The 20,779-nt window shown below is 40.6% G+C and overlaps 1 protein-coding gene across 1 annotated transcript in view; it reads right to left on the bottom strand.

Annotated features, from left to right (window-relative positions):
- Positions 1-11,937: 11,937 nt before the first annotated feature.
- Positions 11,938-20,779, bottom strand: part of LOC124572507 (odorant receptor Or1-like) — an 85,980-nt gene continuing 77,138 nt past the window's right edge. Inside the window, exons 6-7 of the mRNA XM_047131131.1 lie at positions 12,856-13,011; positions 11,938-12,061 (exon numbers count right to left, since the gene is read on the bottom strand). Of these exons, the coding sequence (XP_046987087.1) occupies positions 12,002-12,061; positions 12,856-13,011 (216 nt within the window). The 3' untranslated portion in view covers positions 11,938-12,001. The remainder of the gene's footprint in view (positions 12,062-12,855; positions 13,012-20,779) is intronic.

The raw sequence follows: 20,779 nt of genomic DNA, 5'->3' as shown, positions 1-20,779 counted from the left end.
TGGCAGTCGCAGCGTTCCGTCCCAGTGCGGCGTCAGCCGAGGTACAGTTTACCATATGTTTCGGCTTTCCCCAGCCCCCTCCCCGCTCTCACCCCATCTTTCTGGTGTTTCTCATAACTTTTCCCTCGTCTCATTTGTTCACACCGTCCCAGTTTCATTGCCACGTTTTAATACATGAGTACCGCTTTTTGCGAAATTTCTCAAATTTTGGTGAAAGGTCTGGGATCGGACTGTAAAAGAGGCTTGACCACTACAGTGTAAGTGTCCAATCTAGTGGCCACTTTTTTCCTCTGTGCTATGGCCTTGCGTAGTATTATTAACGACATCTTTCTTCTTTTTATTCAGATTTGCACCTGATGATGTAAGTTAAATTACGAAATCGGTCAGCTGCAGCAGTTTTTATTCAGCAAGAAAGGAAATTAGTTGCTCAGCATCAGGACTGTAGGATAGCTAAGCGTTTGTTGAATTCCCGTTAAGGTTTCTTTCATTCCAGCTGAGAGGAGGAGCCCATGGATAAGCTTTTCATCAATTACCTGGCGCCTCTTCCCCGTACAAAGAGCGGTATTAGGCACGTTTTTGTTGTGGTTGACGCATTTACTAGTTTTGTTTGGTTACTTCCGAGGAAATCTATGTCAACAAGTCCTACTGCCCTGCAGCAGGGCCGTCCGCTGTGGCCGAACGGTTCTAGGCGCTTCAGTCTGGAACCGCGCGACCGCTATGGCCGCAGGTTCGAATCCTGCCTCGGGCATGGATGTGTGTGATGTCCTTAGGTTAGTTAGGTTTAAGTAGTTCTAAGTTCTAGGGGACTGATGACGTCAGATGTTAACTCCCACAGTGGTCAGAGCCATTTGAACCGTTTTTTACCTGCACCAGGAAAAAATATGTTCTGTCTTTGGGCGCCCTAGTTTCTACTAAGCGACAACGCACCCACCTTTTCATCACGGGAATTTAAGAAATTTTGCTTTAATAATGCAGTTTTTCATACCAGACTACATATTATTAAATGCAGCCATCAATGTCGAACGAGTCAACCATAATCTGAAACTGGAGCTTATTATTTTTCATATTCAATCTCAATGTAAATCATTCTATCAGATGGGTAAATTTTGCCTTTGATACCGCAATCATGAAACTCATAGGACAACAACAATTAAGCTGATGTTTATGTATCCTAGTAATTAACGCAATATATTTAATCTGTGATCGATAAATGACCTTCTTGCGAAGAAAATTCGCTCTCATTTCTTAAAAGTAAATTGACAAATTGAACTACATTGTGGAGTCTGCAAGGTATCACAGGGAGAGGCGTCCTGTTTTGTTAAATGGCGGTGACGTAGTCTTTCTAGAAAATATTTAGGCATATGGTAAGGACACTCAAAAGATTTCAGCCAAGATGCTCGACAGCTTTGTTGGTCTGCAAGTTGTCATCAAGGTTATATCCCCAGTATGTTTTCTCATCCAGGTCAGAGCTACCAAGAAAAATGAGAGAACACATGAAGAAGCTGCTGAACTGAAAACTACATATTACTTAAAATTGTCCCATAATGTGCGGGGTGGGAGAGCGGGGTGGGGACGGAATTTGGTTGCGCTTGTGTTAAAATCGGGCCTTCTGTTCATTACACCTCTCTGCACTTCGTAGCCTAGCGGCGGGTTCGATGGCATCCCGTGAGAGGTAGCCAGACAACCGCGGTCTTGCGCAACGGACTCCTTCGCCATGACGTCACTCGCGCCAGAGCGACTCACAGAGATGTCCAGAGACGCTTCACACAGAAAGCATCTCAGGATGTACCTGAGAGCTGATTTAACCTAATACAGGCTCCCTCTTGGTCTGTGTGTTTGCCTGCTGTTCTTGAGTTGGTCACCAAGGACCGAGGTCCACATTTTCTTGTTGTGGATGGCTGTGGAAAGTGTGCCTTCCGTATTTGAAGAACTACCATTGCCCTTTGCCTTTGTCATCGCTGGGTTGGTGTCATTGCTACCGCTTTACTTTTCGGGTGCTGAGCTATACTATACTTTACTATATAGTCAAGGACTGGAGTAGAAAGAAAAATGGGGAATACCTTCTTTTACTTGTGACTGTAGTCCCAGTCGTAGCTCTTGTTCTTTGAGAGAGGAATTTCTGTAAAGACCGAGTTTGGGTTCTCGTGTTTGATTATGTCCAGCTTTGACTAACGACATTTACTAACAACATTTACCTTTTGTGGATCAGTATAACCTTTGAGTGTCTTATTCTATCTTTAATATTAATACATAACATTGCCACCTTTCTTAAACATTACTTACTCACAGTTAAAACCTGAACGGACATTATATTTATTTATGTTGTTTTCACTTTTAGCTATGTGTTTGAATTTTACCTCGCGTATGGTTTAGTTTACCTAATGAGCTGAATGATGGGACCAAGCGATATCTGGACCAAATTCAAGCAGAGCAGAGACTAAATAAGCTTTTGCAGAGCAGAGCCTAAACAATACTCAAATGTGCATGTTTCATCTCCTTGAAATTTGTTTTTGTATTGTTTAAATGTTGCTAAAGTTATTCTGTTACAGTTTAATTATCATTTTCATACTCATTTTGTAAATGCTGCAATGCTGATGATCAAATAAATGTTGTTCAAGATCTTTCAATGTTTTGCTTGGCGTGCTACTACCCCCAGATCAACGTTTCCTAACATTTCAGCGTTATTATACAAGCTGATGAAGCGTAGGACATAACCGTTATTTTTCGCTATTTGACGTCTCTAGATGGGTTTGTGTATGTGGAATAAAGGTATGTGCCTATTCTGACAGAGTTTTGAGCCTGATAGAGAGGTTAGAAGAAACGATCCGTAAAGCAAAACTTTAGCTACAAAAATCATTATGACGGATGAGTTATGGATAGTCAACAACTTCTGAATCTGAATGTAAATTTTAAGAATAATATATATTTTAAAGTATGTTGTTTGTTGTTGTGGTCTTCAGTCCTGAGACTGGTTTGATGCAGCTCTCCATGCTACTCTATCCTGTGCAAGCTTCTTCATCTTCCAGTACCTACTGCAACCTACATCCTTCTGAATCTGCTTAGTGTATTGATCTCCATCTACCATTTTTACCCTCCACGCTGCCCTCCAATGCTAAATTTGTGATCCCTTGATGCCTCAAAATATGTCCTACCAACCGATCCCTTCTTGTAGTGATGTTGTGCCACAAACTTCTCTTCTCCCCAATCCTATTCAATACCTCCTCATTACTTACGTGATCTACCCACCTTATCTTCAGCATTCTTCTGTAGCACCACATTCCGAAAGCTTCTATTCTCTTCTTGTCCAAACTGGTTATCGTCCATGTTTCACTTCCATACATGGCTACACTCCATACAAATACTTTCAGAAACGACTTCCTGACACTTAAATCTATACTCGATGTTAACAAATTTCTCTTCTTCAGAAACGATTTCCTTGCCATTGCCTGTCTACATTTTATATCCTCTCTACTTCAACCATCATCAGTTATTTTACTCCCTAAATAGCAAAACTCCTTTACTACTTTAAGTGTCTCATTTCCTAATCTAATCCACTCAGCATCACCCGATTTAATTTGACTACATTCCATTATCCTCGTTTTGCTTTTGTTGATGTTCATCTTATATCCTCCTTTCAAGACACTGTCCATTCCGTTCAACTGCTCTTCCAAGTCCTTTGCTGTCTCTGACAGGATTACAATGTCATCGGCGTACCTCAAAGATTTTACTTCTTCTCCATGAATTTTAATACCTACTCCGAATTTTTCTTTTGTTTCCTTTACTGCTTGCTCGATATAGAGATTGAATAACATCGGGGAGAGGCTACAACCCTGTCTCACTCCTTTCCCAATCACTGCTTCCCTTTCATGCCCCTCGACTCTTATAACTACCATCTGGTTTCTGTACAAATTGTAAATAGCCTTTCGCTCCCTGTATTTTACCCCTGCCACCTTCAGAATTTGAAAGAGAGCATTCCAGTTAACGTTGTCAAAAGCTTTCTCTAAGTCTACAAATGCTAGAAACGTAGGTTTGCCTTTTCTTAATCTTTCTTCTAAGATAAGTCGTAAGGTTAGTATTGCCTCACGTGTTCCAACATTTCTACGGAATCCAAACTGATCTTCCCCGAGGTCCGCTTCTACCAGTTTTTCCATTCGTCTGTAAAGAATTCGCGTTAGTATTTTGCAGCTGTGACTTATTAAACTGATAGTTCGGTAATTTTCACATCTGTCAACACCTGCTTTCTTTGGGATTGGAATTATTATATTCTTCTTGAAGTCTGTGGGTATTTCGCCTGTCTCATACATCTTGCTCACCAGATGGTAGAGATTTGTCATGACTGGCTCTCCCAAGGCCATCAGTAGTTCTAATGGAATGTTGTCTACTCCCGGGGCCTTGTTTCGACTCAGGTCTTTCAGTGCTCTGTCAAACTCTTCACGCAGTATCTTATCTCCCATTTCATCTTCATCTACATCCTCTTCCATTTCCATAATATTGTCCTCAAGTACATCGCCCTTGTATAAACCGTCTATATACTCCTTCCACCTTTCTGCCTTCCCTTCTTTGCTTAGAACTGGGTTGCCATCTGAGCTCTTGATATTCATACAAGTGGTTCTCTTCTCTCCAAAGGTCTCTTTAATTTTCCTGTAGGCAGTATCTATCTTACCCCTAGTGAGACAAGCCTCTACATCCTTACATTTGTCCTCTAGCCATCCCTGCTTAGCCATTTTGCACTTCCTGTCGATCTCATTTTTGAGACGTTTGTATTCCTTTTTGCCTGCTTCATTTACTGCATTTTTATATTTTCTCCTTTCATCAATTAAATTCAATATTTCTTCTGTTACCCAAGGATTTGTATTAGCCCTCGTCTTTTTACCTACTTGATCCTCTGCTGCCTTCACTACTTCATCCCTCAGAGCTACCCATTCTTCTTCTACTGTATTTCTTTCCCCCATTCCTGTCAATTGTTCCCTTATGCTCTCCCTGAAACTCTGTACAACCTCTGGTTCTTTCAGTTTATCCAGGTCCCATCTCCTTAAATTCCTCCCTTTTTGCAGTTTCTTCAGTTTCAATCTACAGCTCATAACCAATAGATTGTGGTCAGAATCCACATCTGCCCCTGGAAATGTCTTACAATTTAAAACCTGGTTCCTAAATCTCTGTCTTACCATTATGTAATCTATCTGATACCTTTTAGTATCTCCAGGATTCTTCCAGGTATACAACCTTCTTTCATGATTCTTGAACCAAGTGTTAGCTATGATTAAGTTATGCTCTGTGCAAAATTCTACAAGGCGGCTTCCTCTTTCATTTCTTCCCCCCAATCCATATTCACCTGCTATGTTTCCTTCTCTCCCTTTTCCTACTGACGAATTCCAGTCACCCATGACTATTAAATTTTCGTCTCCCTTCACTACCTGAATAATTTCTTTTATCTCGTCATACATGTCATCAATTTCTTCATCATCTGCAGAGCTAGTTGGCATATAAACTTGTACTACTGTAGTATTCATGGGCTTTGTGTCTATCTTGGCCACAATAATGCGTTCACTATGCTGTTTGTAGTAGCTAACCCGCACTCCTATTTTTTTATTCATTATTAAACCTACTCCTGCATTACCCCTATTTGATTTTGTATTTATAACCCTGTATGCACCTGACCAAAAGTCTTGTTCCTCCTGCCACCGAACTTCACTAATTCCCACTATATCTAACTTTAACCTATCCATTTCCCTTTTTAAATTTTCTAACCTACCTGCCCGATTAAGGGATCTGACATTCCACGCTCCGATCCGTAGAATGCCAGTTTTCTTTCTCCTGATAACGACGTCCTCTTGAGTAGTCCCCGCCCGGAGATCCGAATGGGGGACTATTTTACTTCCGGAATATTTTACCCAAGAGGACACCATCATCATTTGATCATACAGTAAAGCTGCATGTCCTCGGGACAAATTACGGCTGTAGTTTCCCCTTGCTTTCAGCCGTTTTTAAAGTATACCATAATCATAAGATTCACCGTAAATGATTATTTAAAGTATACCATAATCATTTACGGTGAATCTTATGATATGTGTGCTTTAATACTATGACACAGAGATTCATTGCTCAAATTATAGCACGCTAAAAATACATCAGGTTTTTTCCTGAATTACGTTGTCCGTTTTCTCGGTATACCACAGGTTCTCGCTGAAATGTCATGAACGTAGATCACCCAGAGAAGACTGTCATACACGTAAATAGCCGTTACGATACAGCTGTTTTCACTCTTACTGTTTTACTCCATTTTTCTGGTATTTCGAAAAGCACTGTTTTTAAATAAGACATTGTCTTGTATTTAATTAATCCGTGTGTTCCTACACTTTTGCTGTAACAGCGGAAGAGTAATTCAGGGAACTCGGATTCCTGATCCAGCTGCCACAGGTGACTCTTTTTTTATTTTATTAGGTGTATTTACTTACTTTCTTAAGCGCCTAAATCTCAGTGTCTGTTTGGGAAGAAGGTGAGAACACGTTCATATCGCATCAAAAGTACTCAGTACGCCGTCTGAAGTTCTACAGTATAGTAAACTCCATCAAATCTTGCACAGTATTCTGCCACACATCTCCTGAAACATGCGGTTGCGCTGGTGTGATATCAGTTAAGAAGTCAGTTAAGAGGAAATGGACCACAATATTCCTCTAAACACATAAATCCGCGTTCCTAGAAGTACTTTTTATGCTGATCATAATTATTAATATTTAAGAGTTATAAAACTAACACACTAACTGCAGTGTTATACCTAGCATGTTTAACTATTTATTCAAAATACTTCTCTCAGTGAATGATTTTTATCGTACTCTTGAGAATAAACTGAGATTCTCCCTCAACATTTCTTTGGATTCAGCAACTTTTGTTACACGATAGACGATGGGGTGAGCTCTAAACTGAAATATATCATACAACAAGTCGCTAAGAACGAAGAAAATACAGTAAAAGCAAAGAGGAGAGAACAGAAACTGTTAACTTCCATCGTGATTTCGAACCTATAAGGAGTGGTATGACCTTCTACTTTTCATTTCTCATCAGAAAAAATAACTTTGATACACAAAATTCTGTCTCGTTATAGATACTTTAGGAAATCATTTCTTCTTCTTTCCGTTTCCTTGGGGAAAAAGCAATAAGATTTCAGATGGAGAGGAAAACGATGTTCTGCGATGTTTAAGTTGATTTGGGGTAGAACCGAAATTCTCTGGCGAATAGTAGACATCAGTTAGAGAAGGAATTTTATTTTTCAGTGTGCAATGGAATCCTTTATAGTGACCTGACCTAATTTGTGTTCCACTACAATTTTTACTTTTCTTTTACACCTAAGCTTATAATCTTCTATGAGATGTACTACAATATTGTATAGTGTCTCCTGTTTCTTTTCACGCAACAATCATTATTCTTTATAATTATGTCACTGTCAAGATGCCGAAAGGAGAAGAGAGTAAGTTCTCAGTTTTATGCAGTATACATCACATGAAATTTAAGTTTCTTATTTCCAGTCAAATTTTTATTCACTACCCCGTTGTCAACTGACGAATCAGGCCATGTTCTATTAATGTGAGCTCATACGCATGATCTGTATGAAGCTTCACTTCTCAAATTCAACATAATTTCCTGTGTTCCGTGAGCAGTGCATGTCCTTCCTGTAAACCTCCCACTTGCGCTGGAACGAACAAACGTCAGTTAAGGGATGTGTTATTTAGATAAGTCGTAGCTCAGGAAATCTCCATCACTCACTTGCATCTTCTCTCCCCGAGTATTTATGCTACTATTACTTTAAGAGAAAAAGACTGAATAATCAACGGAAGGATAACGTTCTACGAGTCGGGGCGTGGACTGTCAGAAGCTTGAACGGTAGGGACACTAGAAAGTCTGAAAATGGAAATGCAAAGGCTCAATGTGGATATAGTAGGGATCAGTAAAATGGAGTGGAAAGAAGACAGCTGATTATAGGGTAATATCAACAGCAGCAGAGACCGGTATAACAGGAGCAGGATTCGTAATGAATAGGAAGGTAGGGCAGAGAGTGTGTTTCTGTGAACAGTTCAGTGACAGGGTCGTCCTTATCAGAATCGACAGCAAACCAACACCGACAACGATAGTTCAGGTATACATGCCGACGTCGCAAGCTGCATATGAAGAGATGGACAAAGTGTATGAAGACACTGAAAGGGTAATATAGTATGTAAAGGAGGGATGCAAATCTAATAGTCATGGGGTACTGGAATGTAGTTGTAGGGGAAGGAGTAGAAGAAAAGGTTACATAAGAATATTATCTTGGGACAAGGAATGAGCGAGGAGAAAGACTAATTGAGTTCTGTAACAAGTTTCATCTAGTAACAGCAAATAATCTTTCAAGAATCACAAGAGGGGGAGGTATACTTGGAAAAGTCCGGGTGATACAGAGAGATTTCAGTTAGATTACATCATAGCCAGACAGTGATTCCGAATCCAGATACTGGATTGTAAGGTGTACCCAGGAGCAAATATAGACTCAGATCACAAGATAGTAGTGATGAAAAGTATGCTGAAGTTCAAGACATTAGTCAGGAATAATCAATACGCAAAGAAGTTGGATACGGAAGTACTAAGGCATGACGAGATACGGTTGAAGTTATCTAAGGCTATAGGACAGCAATAAGGAGTAGCTCAGTAGGCAGTACAGTTGAAGAGGAATGGACATCTCTAAAAAGGGCAGTCACAGAAGATGGGAAGGAAAACATACGTACAAAGAAAGTAACTGCGAAGAAACCTAGGGTAACAGAATAAATACTTCAATTGATCGACGAAAGGAGGAAGTACAAAAATGTTCCGAGAAACTCAGGAATACAGAAATTCAAGTAGCTGAGGAACGAAATAAATAGGAAGTGCAGGGAAACTAAGACGAAATGGCTGCAGGAAAAATGTGAAGGCATCGAAAAAGAAATGATTGTCGGAAGGACTCAGCATACAGGAAAGACAAAACAAGCTTCGGTAACATAAAAAGCAAGGGTGGTAATATTAAGAGTGCAACGGGAATTCCACTGTTAAATGCAGAGGAGAGAGCGGATAGGTGAATAGAATACATTCAAAGCCTCTATGAGGGGGAATATTTGTCTGATGTGATAGAAGAAGAAACTGGAATCGATATAGAAGAGATAGGTGACCCAGTATTAGAATCAGAATTTAGCTTTGGAGGACTTAAGATCAAATAAGGCAAAAGAGATAGATAATATTCCATCAGAGTTTCTCAAATCATTTGGGGATGTGGCAACAAAACGGCTGTTCACGTTGGTGTGTAGAATGTATGAGTCTGGCGACATACCATCTGACTTTCGAAAAAGCATCATCCACACAATACCGAAGACGGCGACAGCTGGCAAGTGTGAGAATTATCGCACAATCAGCTTAATAGCTCATGCATCTAAGCTGCTTACAAGAAAAATATACAGAAGAATGGAAAAGGAAATTGAGGATGCACTAGATGACGATCAGCTAGGCTTTAGGAAAGGTAAAGGCACGAGAGAGGCAATTCTGACTTTGCGGTGTTAATGGAAGCAAAACTAAAGAAAAATCAAGACACGTTCATAGGGTTTGTCGACCTGGAAAAAGCGTTCGACAATGTAAAATGATGCAAGATGTTCGAAATTACTAAAAAAGTAGGGGTAAGCTATAGGGAGAGACGGGTCATGTGCAATATGTACAACAACCAAGAGGGAATAATAAGAGTGAACGACCAAGAACGAAGTACTCGTATTAAAAGGGGTGTAAGACAAGGATGTAGCTTTTCGCCACTACTGTTCAGTCTGTACATTGAGGAAGCAATGATGGAAATAAAAGGACGGTTCAGGAGCGGAATTAAAGTCAAGGTGAAAGAATATCAATGGTACGATTCGCTGATGACATTCCTAACTTCAGTGAAAGTGAAGAAGAATTACTTGATCTGCTGAATGGAATGAACAGCCTAATGAGTACAGAGTACGGATTGACAGTAAATCGAAGAAAGACGAAGATAATGAGAAGTAGCAGAAATGGAAACAGCGAGAAACTTAACACCGGGATTGATGGTCATGAAGTAGATGAAGTTAAGGAATTCTACTACCTATGCAGTAAAATAACCAATGACGGACGGAGCAAGGAGGACATCAAAAGCAGACTAGCAATGGCAAAAATGGCATTCCTGGCCAAGAGACGTCTACTAATATCAAATATCGGTCTTAATTTGAGGAAGAAATTTCTGATAAATTACTTGTGGAGTAGAGCATTGTATAGTAGTGAAACATGGACTGTGGGAAAACCGAAACGGAGGATAAATGTCCAAATGTGTTCAAATCTTATGGGATTTAACTGCTAAGGTCATCAGTCCCTAAGCTTGCACATTACTTAACCTAAATTATCCTAAGGACAAACACACACACCCGTGCCGAGGGCGGATTCGAACCTCCGCCGGGATCAGCCACACATTCCATGACTGCAGTGCCTAGACTGCTCGGCTAATCCCGCGCGGCGAAACGGAAGATAATCGAGGCATTTGAGATGTGGTGCTACAGACGAATGTTGAAAATTAGATGGACTGATAATGTAAGGAATGAGGAGGTTCTGTGCAGAATCTGAGAGGAAAGGAACATGTGGAAAACACAGATAAGAAGAAGGGACAGGATGATAGGACATCTGTTAAGACATGATGGAATGACTTCCATAGTACTAGAGACAGCTGTAGAGGGCAAAAACTGTACAGGAAGACAGAGCTTGGAATACATACTGAAAATAATTGAGGACGTAGGGTGCAAGTGCCACTCTGACATGAAGAGGTTAGCACAGGAGAGGAGTTCGTGGCGGGCCGCATCAAACCAGTCAGAAGACTGATGACCAAAAAAGAAAATTACTTTAAGTTAACAGTTTTTAGAAAGGCTACGTCTCGTAATACTTGTCAACATTGCTACATCGTAATAGTCAACACTACTCCCAAATTATTTTCATTGTACTTAAAAAATAGTTTTATTATCAAAATTCTATCAGTTACTAATTGCTGTTGGAGAGCTGCATATTTAAATGCTGTGCACAGGATTGTACCGAATGTCGTGAAGCGTAATTTAGGTGCAAGTCTCAAGCGTTGTTTCACACACTTCTCCCCTTCGGTAGTGAGCTCGGCAGGTCCATGCTGCAGAACAAAGCGCACTGCTACGTTCATGTTTCCTCTGAACTTTCTCCACTCAAAACTACAGAACACGTTGAGTTTAGTTCTGTAACTTCCTACAGGACTGCACTACAATTATGCTTTCATAAGATGTTAATACTGTTTATGGCGTCATGATAACAAAAACCTATGTATCTAGTAGTCAGTTATTTATCTTAAGTGTGATCAAGTTTTTCATAATACTACAAAAGATTATGATTTACTTAGTTCTTTTAAGTTTACAGAAGACGCTCAGCCGCGATATTGTGGAAGTTGATGGTAAACGTTTAGAGATAGTGGAATACACTTCTGCTGTTGGGTAGCGAGGTGCTTCGATGCATCATGTTTCAGCTATTTAGTCATCGCTTCTACGATTTAGATTTAGTATCTATATGTTTATTTGCAATCCGGAGACTCACGCATACTGTAATATAAATCGCCACAACATACCTATGTTCTGCATAACGCCGGCATGAAACATTAATATTTTGAACAACTTCGTGTAGGGCAAGACTAGATTGGACACTTCTTCAGTTCCATTGACATATAGCGAGGGTATACTGGTCCGTTTCCCACATATAAAAATAATGCATACATATATTTCAGTTATGAATTCATTTGCTTGGATATCACATTAACTAATAAGACGTAAGTGATCTTTATGGATACTTCATGGAACAACGGTTGACTGGTATACTATCAACACAGGCTTGTTTCACATTTACAGTAAACATTAAATTTTCACACTACAGTTGTTTCTGGTGGTTTTTCTGTGTGTAGCACATTCATTGCGTTCTTCAGGTCTGCCTCTCTGGTGCCGTTTCAGTTGCTGCTATGTAGATAGTAGAGCAAATTCAGTAAGCCGTACGCTCCATTCAAGACCTGCGAAGAAAACAAAAATATAAACATAATGAAATCACTTCGCGAGTCACATGACAATAGGCCTAAAAAAGATTTGGTGCTCACTTTCTTCTTACAGAACAAAAGTTACAGCAACCACATACACACTGCAAGCTAAAAATCTCGGGAACCCTCACGTAAAAACACAATGGCGCTAATTAGTGCTCTTGACATGCTGGAACGGTTTTAGAAAATTTGGAGTAAATAATTTTAGTTCACTTTTTATAACATTTGTCTATACATCAGCAATTCATATACTTGCTCTTGATCAGTTTCGAAAGATTACATACACAACATGTTCCTAAATTCCTGATCTGCTCGAACGAGTAGAGCCTGGAGTCCGCTGATTACATACTGATATGAATATGAACCCACTTCAAAAGTTGGACCTTTTCACTGTTACAGGAACACCACTTTAAAAGATGGACCTTTTCACTGTTACAGGAACAAACATTTAAAACAGTGTGTTTTACTGGTTTATTCTGTGAATGACTGTCAGTCATTTATTGTGACTATTAATTACTGTTTTCCTAGTAGACTAATTATCGCAATTAGGTACCGATTTCGGTAAAAGAAATGTTACAAGGCAACTCGTTTCACTGTTACAACAACAAATGTTCCCCAGTGCGAACGTACAGTATTTACGTGTCACGTAACACGATCTGCATACCTTCTCCCACGGCTGTCCCGCACCACGCTCCAGTACAAGACAGTTTACTATTGGCTACAGGAGTGATTTTACTGTTTTCACTACACTTTACATCGGTTTCGCTCACCTGGATCAACATCTGCTTGGACAGTGTGCACGTCTTGCCCACCGTGATCACTATCGGTCGCACAGTCACCATCATGAAGATGCCCAGGCTGCGTTTGAAGCGAGCGTCACTGTTGACCCAGCCGCAGCTGAAGGCGGAGTACATCAGCCTCTCACTCTGAAACGGGTTTGTTACTTCTGTTACGCACAGGAACGACTGTACGGACGACATTACAGAGTGTTGTGCTTCGTTAAGATGGGTAAACGCTACATGGTCGGTCACTATTATGCGCACGGGTAATATGTTCGAGAACAAGTACGAGCTTGGGAAAGGAAAGGCACGTTACGAGAGTAGCATGCTCAGGTGCATGACCACATGCGCTTTTTTCCTCCTTCTTTCCGGACTTGTCGTTCAATGGGCAAGCCTGAATTCTCAGGATATGTAACTGTTCCTGTATGTTTGTCTGTGATGGTATGGCATTATTGGCCGTGAGACCACGTCTGGGGTTGCTTGGCTGCTGGTGCAAGTCTTTCCAACTAATGCGAATTCGGCGATTTGCGCATCTCTATGATGAAGGTGGATGAAGCGATTAGAACAATACAAAAGTCCAGAAACCAGCAAAGAAAACCTCCGAGCCGGCTGGGAATCTATCCACGGAATCCGGCATCTAAACACACCGACGCTAACCACTTTACCACGATCTGCGAACTATCTTTAGATATCCTGCAACCAGTCAATTGCATGTGGAATGAAATCACTTTCATCTCCTTTTTCCATAAGACAAAACTCATTGAAGTGATAATGTTAGTAAAAAATCTATACTTTTTTTCCTTTTTTCTCTCGCTGATAATCGGATACGAACTGCAACCCAGGCGAAGAGCCTAAACCTTAGTTATTTCTAACGGGGCTCAAACTCAGGCTCCATTATAAGCAACTGGTATCTCGGCAGCTTCTTGTCCGGTTGGGCTTGTCTGACTTTTGTAATTACATTATCTACACATTTATTTCGTTATTTACTTTTTTCCTGGTAACCACCTTTCATAAAAATATAAAAATTATTTAAGAATAGCAGTACCCGACGAGACCGAGTTTCTTTTCTACAAATGGCAACGTTTACAAGAAGCAACATAAAACATGTTAGTATTTACGCGAGCCACTACGTCTATATATTTTGATAGACGATAAAAATGGCTACGTAACTTAAACACATCAATAAATGTTTTGCATCACCTCGGTTCCGAGAGTTCCGAAATCTGTACAGAAAGTTAATTGCAGAAATTAAATTATATGATTCAGGTTTTCAGGTCGTTTTCGCTGTCGGAATCTTTTAAAAACTTTACACTGATATTGCTGCAGACTGTCAACTGCTTGGTGCTCTCTGACAGACAGCACGTTAAGGCATCCAAATTCCTCACAAACAGTTAAAAATTTGGAACTGGGAATTTAAATAAACTCACAATTACAGTGGCTTATTTTTCAGTATTAATTCACCAGCACACACATCTGTTTGTCGCTCACTACAAAATCTACTTGGCTCAGTGTTTTTTATCCTGTGTTCCGTCTCAATAAGCGTAACTCCTTCCTTTCCCATATTAGTTGTACGTGAGTAAGGTGCTAGAGAGTGGTCTTTTATATTTATTTATAATTCTACTGTCTACGAATGGACATGAAACAGTTTTTCTATTATACTCAACTTGAAACACGCAGCATTGCGGGTCACCTCTGTTACTCTTGTTGCAGGCAGCTGCGAGCTGCGGTTTTCTTTCCCAATCATTGGTTACAATCTTTGGCTCAATGGATGTGTTGATTATGATTAAAACTGGAGCTCAATCAGCTGTAAATTCAGTATAGAATACGACAGTGTCTCTGTATCACATGATTGTTATTTCCGTTACCAAAAGCTCTTTAAGGCACTATTTATATTTCTTCTTCGTAGTTTTGAAGCTACATTTTATTTTTTATTATTCCATTTGTTGCAATCCGTCTTCTATCAAAATTTTGTTTGGTGTTCCCTTTCCTTATTCTTAAGCATAGACCGATTGTATTTATGGCCATATGAAGATAATTTTTTTCCTTTGGTAGATCATTTATCTTACATCGTCCACAAATCTGTACCAGCACATGCATCTACATTCGTCTCAGCGTTTGGCGAAAGGTACATTGTCCAACAGCATCACTTCTACCTCTCTCCTATCCCACGCGCAACTCTCACATGGGAAGTAGGACTCTCGTTATGCCTACGTTCGTGCCAGAGGGAGTATACTCTGTTGAAACGAGAGCACAAGGAGGCGTGGAGAGGAGTTACCAGATGCCGAAACGCGGTCGTAACATATTTCATTAAACGCGCGCCAACATATAAATTGTTCACTGCACAAAGATGGAGCTTGTAAAAATGTGTTCTGAAATGCGGCGCTGTGTTCTTAATTTAGTTTTATTTATGGCAAGAACTTTTAATGGTGTGCGGATATATAACAAAACCGCTTTCCCTGACGATGTTACTGAATTTTCGACACTTGGGATACTTTTTGGTACTGTATTTAAACGATTATGCTGTGCGAATGAAGTCTTAAGAGCAAATTATAGTTTTATCTTCTCCGAACAGGATTTCTGTCAGCCACCCGCAACACACACCAGAACAGTCAACTGTGTATGCATAATTCTTTTTCTGCTTCTACTCTCCGTGGAAGAGAAATGTATGTTACAACGACCACGATACTCTCAAATTCTTCCAGGAAGTTTATGTACATCTGTCTTCCTTTTCGACATAAGAACTTTTCACTATTACATATTGACTCGAGAAGTGACCAAAATTAATTTTATTCTCAAGTCGGAATCTGTTTCCATAGTTTTCTACCAACATTATCGTCTTACTTTTTCGTGTCTGTCCAAGATTTACTAGTGAATTTTATCCCCAGCCAATACTGTCATTCCGTCTAAATGTAGACGGAATGACAGTATTGGCTGGGGATAAAATTCACTAGTAAATCTTGGACAGATACATTCAGTGGAATGTTAAATGAACTTCAGACAATCGTTTTAGCAGTGTTTGGTTTATATGTAAATACGGTGTTTTCTCAATACTCTTTCAATCTTTCCTTTCGCTTTACTAACAGAAACCCTTACCTTTTAGAATGCATGAATTCATATGCCATCTTCTGTAATGATATCACATTGGTACATTTGCTTTGCTTAATTTTGGCCTTACGCATACTTACGTTTGCACTATAAAATGTCGAATCAAAACACGTCCAGTTGTCTAAATTTCCAGTTATTTTATTCGAGTAACCAGTTTCATCACTGTATTACGCTTTCTTCAAGTCCCCTGACCGACATGTGCGAGGAATCTCACCTCTGGTCCATTCAAAATAGGTGCGAGCATTCAGTGGATCGAAGGGATCGCTGTGTTGCGAAGAAATGTACGGATACCAGCCACTGAAGGTTGGACCAGTGGTGGGATTCTTCTTACACGTTGCCCAGGAGACCTGAAAATGGCGTAATGCAGCGTTTAAATTAGTTACTCAAATAAAATAACAACTGGAAATTTAAACGGCTGAGGGTGTTTTGATTCGACTTCTATATTGAAAAGTCAAGGTCAGCAACCACCCGTATCCTGTATAAAGATGGGGTTATAGAGATGTGTTTGCATTAGGTTCAACAGTATTTTCTTCAGCTAGCCCAGATACATTTTCAGCTTCCTTTCTTTGAGGATTGAATTGAAAGTCTTGAGGGTCCAATCTGCAGGAGAATATTTCGTAATCATAAGTGAAAATTGAATATTCAATGAACTGTGAATGAAGCCCGACCAACAGGCATTACATACGTTGATCAAAAATGATGGTGCATTGAGAATGGCCAGTTTCTAGCTGAAATCTAGATCTGCCAATAAAATTTCGAAAGGACGACTGACAGCTGAAATCTATTATTTACAAGTCAATAGCAGTCGCTGCATGCAGCAGCCTCTGAATGGAGGGTAACCTGATCTTAAAATTATTCAGCCACAGTTTGCAATGTCTAGTAATCCTTTTTCCTGTCTTCACCGAAAGGTGACACCCTTGCGGAGATCGTTGTCTCGTAACAGCCGACACCAAATTGCATACTTAGAATTGATTTTACGGGATTTTCTAGTCGCTTAGCGAACTACACTATCTGATCAAAACTAGCGGTCCCTTCGCCTTTATGACGGCTGTAATTCTGCTGGGGACACTTTCAGTGAGTGTGTGAATGGGCGTGGAGGAATGGTAGCCCATTTCTCCTTAAGAACCGAAACTTTTTTTGGACGCTGGGTTGTGCAGCGAAGCCGCCGATCTAACTCATCCAAAAGATGAATCTGGGCGGGTCTCTCCATTTCAGGAATGCAATTATCCCAAAACATTGCCTCAAAATTGCTGCTTTATAACAGGGTGCATTCGTGCTGATACAAGCATCGTCTCTGAACTGTTCCTCTATTGTACGCAGCACACAATGCTTTAAATGTATTCATATCCTTTCGCATATAGCGTTTTCTTAAGCGCTGTAAGGGGACCACAGGGCAACCAGGAGAGACACCTCCATACCCTAAGAATAGCGCTTCTGAACTTTACTGTTGGCCCCACACATCATGGAGTTGGTCACCCCGGTGTTCGCCAAACCCAGACACTTCCACCGGATTGCTACAAGGTACAGCGTGATTCATCACTCCAAATCACTCGTTTCCAGTCATAAACTGTCCTGTGATGGAGCTCCTTACATCACCTCGAGCGTTGCTTGGCGATCACTACAGGGATTTGCGGCTTATGACGTGATGCTCGACCTTTGTAACCCATTCTTTCCAATTCCCCTACGCACACTCGTAGTGCTAGCTGGCGATATGGCACTATGGGACTCACAAGTGATTCCTTCCGCTGGTTTCATCCGACTTTTTACAACCGACTTCTCCAGTGCTTGACGGTCCCTTTGTGTCAACACGTGAGATGTGCTTAGACTAAGTTTAACTGTGTTTGTTGTCCGCCCCTGGTAGCTGAGTGGTTGCCGGCACTGTAGCTCAGCGTGTTCGGTCAGAGGGTTAGTTGCTCTCTGCAACAAAAAAAACTGAGTGAACAGATCAACGATGAACCTGAACAGGTGTCATGGACGTCCGCCCCGGACACATGCAACGAACAATAACGAACAAACTGAGATAAAAAAATAAAGTGGTCAGCGTGACGGAATGTCATACCTAACGGCCCGGGATCGTTTCCCGGCTGGGTCGGGGATTCTCTCCGCTGGGTGTTGTGTTGTCCTCATCATCATCAATTCATCTCCATCGACACGCAAGTCGCCGAAGTGGCGTCAAGTCGAAAGACTTGCACCAGGTGAACGGTCTACCCGGCGAGAAGCCCTAGCTACACGGCATTAGCGGCCGAAGTGGCCGTGCGGTTAAAGGCGCTGCAGTCTGGAACCGCAAGACCGCTACGGTCGCAGGTTCGAATCCTGCCTCGGGCATGGGTGTTTGTGATGTCCTTAGGTTAGTTAGGTTTAACTAGTTCTAAGTTCTAGGGGACTAATGACCTCAGCAGTTGAGTCCCATAGTGCTCAGAGCCATTTGAGCCTACACGGCATTTTTATTTTACAGTGTTTGTTCTTTCTCATTTCCATTTCATAGTCACATCACCAACAGTTGACTTGGCAGATTTAAAAGGGTTGAAATGTCCCTGATGGATTTGTTACTCAGGTAACGTCCAGTGACTAGTTCAAATCGATGTCACTGAGCTCTACCGAACGACTAAGTTTGCCGACACCGATTCTCTGTTCACAACACAATACACCCACCTTCTTTTATACAGATGAGTTACCTTCTTGTGACATCTGTTGATCAATACCGATTTACATAGAGGTGTCCGAGTTCTTTTGACCGATAGTGTGTAGTTATGAATAGAAGCCGCAGACGTGCTCCGTACTGGGCAGAAGGCAGCTGAATAGCGCAATTCGAAAATTAGATGTGATATAAGTTCCTGAGCTGGCAAACACAATTTTCAAATGTACAAATGAAGACAGCATAGCGATGGTGCTCTATCACACTAATGAGATACACTGTAGCAGATATGGAGTAACAACACGTAAGATACATATACACACGCAAACTCTATAGGTTAATTTTTTTTATTTTGTTCGTATTGTCGCAGAAGTTAAATAAAAACAAGCCCCATCTCTCGATTCCAATAACAGATTTCGGAAGGATTCTTTTGGGTACAAGGTAAATACCGTAACTCGTAACCTTTTACTTATTTATTGGTTTATTTAACCTGATACTACTAATCAGACTTTCTACGTATCATAAATTAAAAGACCAAGCAACATAGCTGGGAGAATACATTTAATGGAAGGAAAAGTGATGCTACAAGTGGTATTTCCGGAAACTTTATGGAAGAGACAGAAAGAAGTGTTTCACTTCTTAAAAGTAACAGACCGTTTAATTGTGAGCAGAGAGCGTCTTATTCCAGAGACGGACAGCAGCAACACAAAAGAATGTTGTTTTATAGTTGGACACAGCTAGAGTACTAGATAAGTGAGGCCTTGTGTTGAATTACTTAATCTCTGATACAAAGCACTAGTGTTCTTGTGCACCGAGCACCGATGAAGTAAGCACAGGGTTCGACAGTAACGTAGGTCGTCTGACTGCGGCGACCTAACTGGGCATTTGAAGCACTGACTGGGTGAAACAGATGGACAGCGCAGACAAGCATTCATTGTTAGTTCTCACTCGTTCCGTGTTGGATTAACTAGAGCTTCGGTAGATCGAGTGATTGCAGAAGTTTGCGTTCCACACCCCATGGAAATATGTTCCGAAATTTTTCAAGCACATAGAGGCAGTCGGAATTATCTCTGCATAAGGTGGCCGTGTTTTCTGCCCTGTTGAGAAGGCCACGCAGATTCTTTAATGTTTTTGATAAGTTCTTTCAAATACTGTCACGAAGAATAGGAGGCAATTGTAAGCGGAATTCATAACTTATTAATTTCTGGTGGGATTCTAAAATTACTTGAGACTTTTTTGCATTTCGTTTAAGTCCCAGATATTGAGCCCACCTTACAACTGAAGACAGATCGTCATTCAAGTGGAAGATAGAAGTATTGATTATTTCATGTCAACCACTTGGGTAACACTGAAGATCGTCGACATGGACATGATACCTGCAGGAGGACAGATGCGATGAGATGTCATTGACAAAGAAACTGATAACTTTGGCACTCTTAAAAGAACATGTTTTCAGCAGAACTTTTCATTTCCAGAGACAACTCGTTGGTGTCTGTTTTTCGAGAAGCTCTGTAACTGCTTCAGCATACAACCTGAATATTTTAGCTGTCGCATTTTTTTAAGCAGTACGTCAAATTTGACGGTCTGGAAAACTTTGATGGAGTCTACTAGTATTAGTATCGTTGCCTCAGTTAGTTACCTTAGTTAATACGGTGTTTGTGTTACTACTTTTATCAAAGTCGAACTAATATATGTTACGTAAGCTGAATTTGTGTCAGTATTCAGTAATTTGGCCCTAAACAATATAATATAGGGCTTTGGATACAGCGGGTAAGACGGTGATTCATCGGTAATCACAATGTAATTGTGGGTTTTCGATCTTAGCGAAAGGTCGGGCAATCCTTTTCCATGCAGTCAGATTTGTTCCGTTCACGAGAAAACAATTTACTACCTCCCAAAAATATTTTCAGTTAAGAACCCCACAGCTTCTTGGCTGAAAACAGTCGAGCTGTAATTTAGACCAAATCTCAGTCGTACTGAAAGGCAAGGGTATGGTCCTATGGAATGACTCAGCACGTTAAACTTATATTCTGTTCTTTTTCATAGCAGAGAGTCAACTGTACTCGTAATGCTCACTTAGGATAAATATTTTACACTCTGTTTTTCTAGTTAAAGTTCTCCTTGAGAAGGTATTTTGTCGTTATTGTGTTCCACCTGCATATTATCCTCATATAG

Source organism: Schistocerca americana, chromosome 1 (assembly GCF_021461395.2).
Source record: "Schistocerca americana isolate TAMUIC-IGC-003095 chromosome 1, iqSchAmer2.1, whole genome shotgun sequence".
Lineage (NCBI taxonomy): Eukaryota > Metazoa > Arthropoda > Insecta > Orthoptera > Acrididae > Schistocerca > Schistocerca americana.
This window is presented reverse-complemented; position numbering and strand designations above follow the sequence as displayed.